Raw genomic sequence first — 6,493 nt, 5'->3', positions numbered from 1 at the left:
TTGATTCGATTTCCCTGTCGTAAAGAAAGAGAAAATTTCTTTATATTAATTTCTTATATTATAAATTAGAGTGTGCAAAGTTAAAAAATAAATATCAATTAATTTTCTTTTTAAACATAATATAATTATTCATTATATGCACTCGTCTTTTTATATATTAAAAATATTATGATCGCGGTTTCAATAAAAATAAAGCTATACAATGAACGTAATTCAGTTTCAATAGAACGATTGTGACCTAAAATCAGAAAAAAAATTGTGTCTTTACAGAGATAGAATACGACTGTATTAAAAGAATCAGCTGTAAAGAATTATTTCATATTTTAATGAGCTTTAATTATTAGCGACGTTAAGTTTTTCATGATTTTATGGTCACACGGTTGAAGGTAACATAAAAATTGTTGTTAAAAGTTTAATTATTATTAAAAAGTTAATAAGTAATTTATTAAAATTATATTTCATATTATATATGTATATATATATATACATAAAAATTTTTTCTATGTTTTTTTCTGCTGTAAGAAATTAATTTCACGGTGAGATTTGTTCGCGCTGTGATTAATTCGGTCTTTCTCTTTCCGACTTACTTTTTCTGCGGTGTATCTTTATTATGTTCTTAGCATCATTCATAATCGCCTAAAAGCGCATTACATCCACAGTTTTATTTTTGAAAATTGATGCTTTAAGAAATTTTGAAACATAAAGCAAATGCGTTTCCGAGATGCATAGCGTCGAATGACTGTAATAATTTTCAACATGATAGCAAGAAACACGCATTTTTTTCAATTATTTTGCTGTGCGTTTTATTAAGGAATTGAAGAATATTCACAAAAGAGATGAAGAAATAAGAGAGAAATTATCTCGAGATAAGTAGATTAAACCCATCATTAAATATATAGAGAGCGAATTGACGATAAAAACAAAGAGATGTGATAAAAACAAAGCATTGACGATACGATAAGGAATTTATGGAAGACGTGACGATCGGGAAGTGTGAGAGAGAAGGGAAGGCTTGATCTCAAGGATGACATAAAATACTAGACGAAGGAAGAGTTTAAATTTAAGGAATTCAGAGATAGAAAAGTGGAGGAAAGACGCGGAAAGAATTACGAGAAAATAAGATAAGAGAAGAAAAAGTTGGCAAAAACGATGAAACAGATTGTTGATGTCAATGGGGATGTTGCGAACTCGAAGAAGATAAAAAAGGAATACGATGTCGTACGAGAGAAGAAAGACGGAACTGGCAAAGAATCTGTACATAAGGAGGATGAATTCAAGCATGCTAAAGACAACGAATGCGCGCAACATATGATACTGCCAAGAACCGAGCAACAGTGGACACGATGCGAAATTGTAGGGATGAAACTGCAAAAGAAGGAAATGGTTTATTCAATCCAGCACCCTTATTCTGTAACTTTTTAACGCTGCGTTATAGGGTGCGGTCGATTTGCCGCTCTCGAATGCTTTGAACGTTTTCGTTTGCAACGCTTCCATGGAACGGTCAATTACCGCTACCAACGTTGTCAACGCGATCAAATCGACCGGTCTAAAGTGTTTCTAAACGTTGAAATTAGTATTTTGAACCGTAGGCAGAATGTGAAATTGGTGGAATAACAACGAAAAACATTTTACTGGAATTTTAGAGTGGAATTGGTTAAATATGAATAATAATATTATTGCAATATGTATTGCGAAAAATTATTTAGAAAGTACTAATGATATGTATGATAAAGATATAATAAACATCATAATAACCTATGAAAATGAAAATAATAAAAATCGTATTCGTAATGTTTATAATATTGAAAATTACGTTGAAGTACCATCACTCAGTAGCGAATCTTTTAAATCACATTTTCGGTATGTAATAATTATCATTATTATAATAACAGTTTTATTATAACTAATATCTTGTTTTATATTGTAACTTAATTTGTATACAAATTGTATTAAGAATCAGAAATTTATACTCATTTATAACATATAACTTGCAATTATTTGATAACCAGAATGCTACCTTCTACATTTGAGTTTATTTTGAATGAGATTGGAGGGCAACTTTGTCGGATGACTGAGGGACATAAAATGGTGCCTGCAGAAAAACAACTCTTATTAAGTCTATGGCGTTTTGCAACTTCAGATTCAGATACAGGCAAGCATATTAATTACTTATTATATCAACTTTTGTATCTTAATACAATTATATGGAACAATATTTTCTTTTTAAGATCAATAATTCATAGGTTTAATGTTGGTAAAGGCACAGCAATAAATAGTGTGCGCCATGTGGCTAAAGCATTATGCAAGCTTTCACCAAGATTTATAGTGTGGCCTACAGAAAATAAAATACATAATATTATATTTGGTTTTTCTGACGTAAATGGTTTTCCTGATGCTATTGGGGCTATAGATGGAACACATATAAATATACCTGCACCTACAATAAATCCAGAAGCTTATGTCAATCGAAAGGGGCATCATTCAATTCATTTGCAGGTTATATTTTAATGTTTTTATCTAATAATTACAAAAGACATCAATAATCTTTCAATTTTAGTTAAAGTATTTTCAGATGAAATATATTGGATTGATATTTATATGTGATTGATCACTTGATAATTTAAACTTAATAAATTAAACTTTCTATTGCTTATTAATTTGATAATTTATTATTAATTAGTTAAATACTTTATGAAGATTAATAATATTAAATTTGTCAATAATTAATATAAACAAAGATTTCGCATTTTTTTACAGGCTGTTTGTGATCACACGAGATATTTTACACATGTCTATGTCGGAAATGTGGGTTCTGTTTATGATTCTCGTGTTTTTCGTTTATCGACTCTACAAGAATATATCAATAATCCAATTAAATTTCCAAATAATACACATTTAATTGGAGATGCTGCTTACGCGTTACATAAACATTTATTAGTGCCTTATCCAGATAATGGCCATCTTACACAAAATCAGAAGAACTATAATTTTTGTCATTCTTCTACTAGAATGGTAATCGAAAGAGCATTTGGTTTTTTAAAACGACGTTGGAGAAGTCTCTTACATGTTCTGGCAGTGAATCATGTGGATTTTGTACCTTATCATATATTAACATGTTGTATCCTGCACAACATTTGCTTGTTGCAAAAAGACGAATTGCATATGCAAGACATTGTCATAGAAAATGAAGAAGCAGGATTACAAAGAGACAGAGTTATTGAGTACAATGACAGAAATGTTGCAATAGCTAAAAGAAATAATATATGTGCAAATTTAGCTATAAGAAATAGCTAATATATGTGATTTGAATATGGTATATGTAATATGTTCACGTATAAAAACAAATGCAATATATTAATATATGCTAATATTAATATTTATTATTAATTAGGTTAAGAATACAAGTTTTTCTTAATACGTATGTTTAATATAATAATATATATCCTTAGAAAATGTAATTATTAAATATAATATCTATTTTTAAAGAATTATTTTTTGTTATGAAAATAAAATAGAAACTTAGCAACATATTGTCTTCAACTTATATATATTATCACATATTGATATTATAAAAAACCTCTTTGTTTGTAATAACAAAAATTAAAATATTTTCTTTGCTAATAGTACGAAAAAAACTGTAACATAAAACAAATAAACTACAACACACACAAAAATTTCCTCTTAAATAATTATAAAACAGTTTTCTTAGAATCAATTATTACTTTAACAATTGTAATATAGAAAAATAATTATGTTAAATGTAATCAGTCTTCTTCAGAATAAACAACTCATGCCATACGTTATTTCTCAAGTAATTTGCCCAACATATCAAGTAATTTATCTTGTCGTGCCATTGCTTCTTCATGCATCTTTTTTCGTGCTATTATGTTTTCCTTAAGCATTTGTTACAACATAGTATGCTTTATTTTCCCTATAATTGCAATATATATTGTCATAAACAATGATAAAATAAATATATAAATATATGTAAGTATGTAAACTATGTAAATATGTATACTATCCCTTATAATTTCAATAATGTTAAAAATCTTGATATATCCATATTACGCACCATACATACATACACACACACACACACATATATATATAATATTTACGTTTGATAGGCAGTTTAGCTCTCATTGAAGGCGGAATGTTTTCATTATTATTATCCTCTACAGAAGATATCGGAATTGGATTACCAGAATCTAATGTAGAAATTGGAGCCATCCATGATTTTTTGTTGAATATTTCATCCATAACCTGTAATATTGGAAATATGTTTAAATGTAAATAGGCATTATTGCTCCAAATAAAGTTGAAAGCACATATAAAATAAAAAAATATTTATTACATAAAAAAGTAACAATTATAGCATACACCGTAACCGTCTCAATAAAAAATATAAAAATATTTCATATAAAATATATTCATTCTACTTACATTAAAATATCGCCATGTTCGAGTATTATTACCGCTCTTTGCATTATGATCCTTGACATTTTTATATGTATTTTTTAAGCCAGCCATTTTACTTTTGCATTGTGTACCAGTAATATTGTGGCCTTTTTCGATTAATAGACTAGAAATCAAATCCCAAAACTTTTTTACTGGCATCTTATTTACCAGATGTCATTTTATCTTCATGCTTTTGGTATATAGAAAGAAGTAAAAGAATTGCTTCATGAGGCCAACGAAAGCCATCTGTAAAATAATATATTCGTTTTTAGATTTGTTCTATTTATATATCAAAATAAGTTTATTTTCATTCTGAAATATAGCAAACTAATATATCATACCTTTTTCATCAAAGTCAGAAAGTTCCCGCACTTTCTCATTGTCATGCTGTATATTATCATCATAAGAAGACGTTGAAGCTTCTACAAATATATATATATATATTTCTATAACATTGACTATGTACATTATGATTATAATTATAATTTTTAATAATAATACTTAACATAAGATTAATAACTATAAAAATAACTAATAAAAGATTTGTCATTACCTGATTCATTAATTGTCTGAGTTTGATTCAATTTTTTTTGCAATAGATGCGTTGCAAACAACATATCTGTTTAAAAAAAAAAGAGATCTAAATATTAGAATTTTATTCCTTTCTTAAAATTACACAACAAAACATAAATATAGATTATACAGGTATAAAAGTTATAAGTATAGGTTATAAATATAGATTATTCTTAATACCTTTATTAGTTTTTGAGAGTTCCTCTTCTGACACTTGTAGAATGTAAGTATTTTGGCTGATTGGATCGAATAACGAAAGATTTGGCATTTTGCACATCAATTTATAAATATATATATCACATATTACATATATACACCCAATACCTTGTACAATTTACTTGTTGTTAGCACGCAATTCCCCATTTCCCGCGTTTTGCAAGGATTCAAATAAACGCTTTAGCCGTACTACCTCTCCGGCTGTAGCATTGGAAGCGAAATGGAAGGGGATATCTATGACGTTTCAATGACGTCATTAATACTGCTGAAACGTTTCCAAATGTTAAATCGACCGTACTCGAAACGCTTCGAAGAACTTTTAGCGTCTATTCGACTGCATCCATAGTTATAACGCATGCGTTATAGAGCTCATAACATACGTTTTACGATTTCGTATTCCGTAAGTATATTTTAATATAAGACATAACGAACGTTGCGTTAAGCAAACGTTAAATATGAGTTAAATTGTATATTACTAAAAAATCATATTTTGTAAGCTTATTTAACGCAATTTATAACGTGTTTCTTTGCGTTACATAAAGTAACGCTAACGCTGAGTGTTTGACGACGTTAAACTTAGACGACGTTACTTCGTAACGCACAAACATAAAATTGTAAGTGTAATCATCTTTTTATTATACAATTCTTTTAGACATTTTATAAAATTATAACATAGTTTGTATAACAGATTTTTATTCCATATTTTTATATTATATACATTTATTATTTGACGTGTTTATTAAAATTTTCTATTTCTGTTATCAAAATAAGGTAAAAAAAAAAAAAATACGCAAGTATATAAAAAAACCCCAACATGTACGCAAAAAAAGTTTAATATCTATCCCTACAAAATAACTTTTAAAAAAGTTTTTCCTTGAAAAATAATTTTCATACAAAATAAAAAATTAAAAAAAGATTTTCCTCCAAAAAATAACTTTAAAAAATAAAAACCTTTAAAAAATCAAAAATCAAAACTAAATGAAATCAATAGTTAACTAGCCAAGTATTTAGAAGCAATTCAGTTTATAAAGATTTGTAATTTGAAATAGTATTTGTCATAAAATCAATCTTGTATTTATAGAAATGTTATAGACAGATTCACAGATTCACGGGTTTCTATGAAATTAAAACACATTTTATTTTTATTAACAGAAATCTGATTTTCAAAATAAGTTCAACAATTTTGAATATTGTATATCACAAATTACACTATTATAGAGTTTATTAAGGGTATTATATGCTATAA

At 27.4% G+C, this 6,493-nt stretch overlaps 1 protein-coding gene and 1 long non-coding RNA gene across 4 annotated transcripts; one reads left to right on the top strand and one right to left on the bottom strand.

Moving 5' to 3' along the window:
- Positions 1-497: 497 nt before the first annotated feature.
- On the top strand, positions 498-3,526 carry LOC115245387 (putative nuclease HARBI1). 3 transcript variants are annotated; one of them, XM_029823671.1, is made up of 4 exons: positions 498-1,860; positions 2,010-2,152; positions 2,261-2,496; positions 2,758-3,526. In XM_029823671.1, the coding sequence occupies exons 1-4, from the start codon at positions 1,661-1,663 to the stop codon at positions 3,292-3,294; spliced, it is 1,116 nt and encodes a 371-aa protein (XP_029679531.1). In that variant the 5' UTR covers positions 498-1,660; the 3' UTR covers positions 3,295-3,526. The 3 variants fall into 3 exon arrangements, with proteins under 3 accessions (XP_029679531.1, XP_029679533.1, XP_029679532.1); XM_029823673.1 differs by having other exon boundaries at positions 516-1,860; positions 2,244-2,496; XM_029823672.1 differs by having other exon boundaries at positions 519-1,860; positions 2,229-2,496.
- Position 3,527: 1 nt separating this feature from the next.
- On the bottom strand, positions 3,528-5,901 carry LOC115245388. The gene is made up of 6 exons (XR_003885522.1): positions 5,212-5,901; positions 5,012-5,077; positions 4,800-4,880; positions 4,444-4,704; positions 4,119-4,263; positions 3,528-3,931 (listed from the first exon to the last, which is right to left on the bottom strand). It is a non-coding gene; the product is annotated as an uncharacterized LOC115245388 (long non-coding RNA).
- Between the last annotated feature and the right edge of the window lie 592 nt (positions 5,902-6,493).

The sequence above is a fragment of the Formica exsecta genome, unplaced genomic scaffold (assembly GCF_003651465.1).
Source record: "Formica exsecta isolate Colony F162 unplaced genomic scaffold, ASM365146v1 scaffold969, whole genome shotgun sequence".
Classification (NCBI taxonomy): Eukaryota; Metazoa; Arthropoda; class Insecta; order Hymenoptera; family Formicidae; genus Formica; species Formica exsecta.
This window is presented reverse-complemented; position numbering and strand designations above follow the sequence as displayed.

What these genes read in the sequence shown, in the direction of transcription:
- LOC115245387 (XM_029823671.1), top strand. Translation starts at nt 1,661, where the DNA reads ATGAATAATAATATTATTGCAATATGTATTGCGAAAAATTATTTAGAA. An exon ending in TCTTTTAAATCACATTTTCG is followed by an intron (nt 1,861 to 2,009) that starts GTATGTAATAAT and finishes TTTGATAACCAG; the next exon opens with AATGCTACCTTCTACATTTG. An exon ending in AACTTCAGATTCAGATACAG is followed by an intron (nt 2,153 to 2,260) that starts GCAAGCATATTA and finishes ATGTTGGTAAAG; the next exon opens with GCACAGCAATAAATAGTGTG.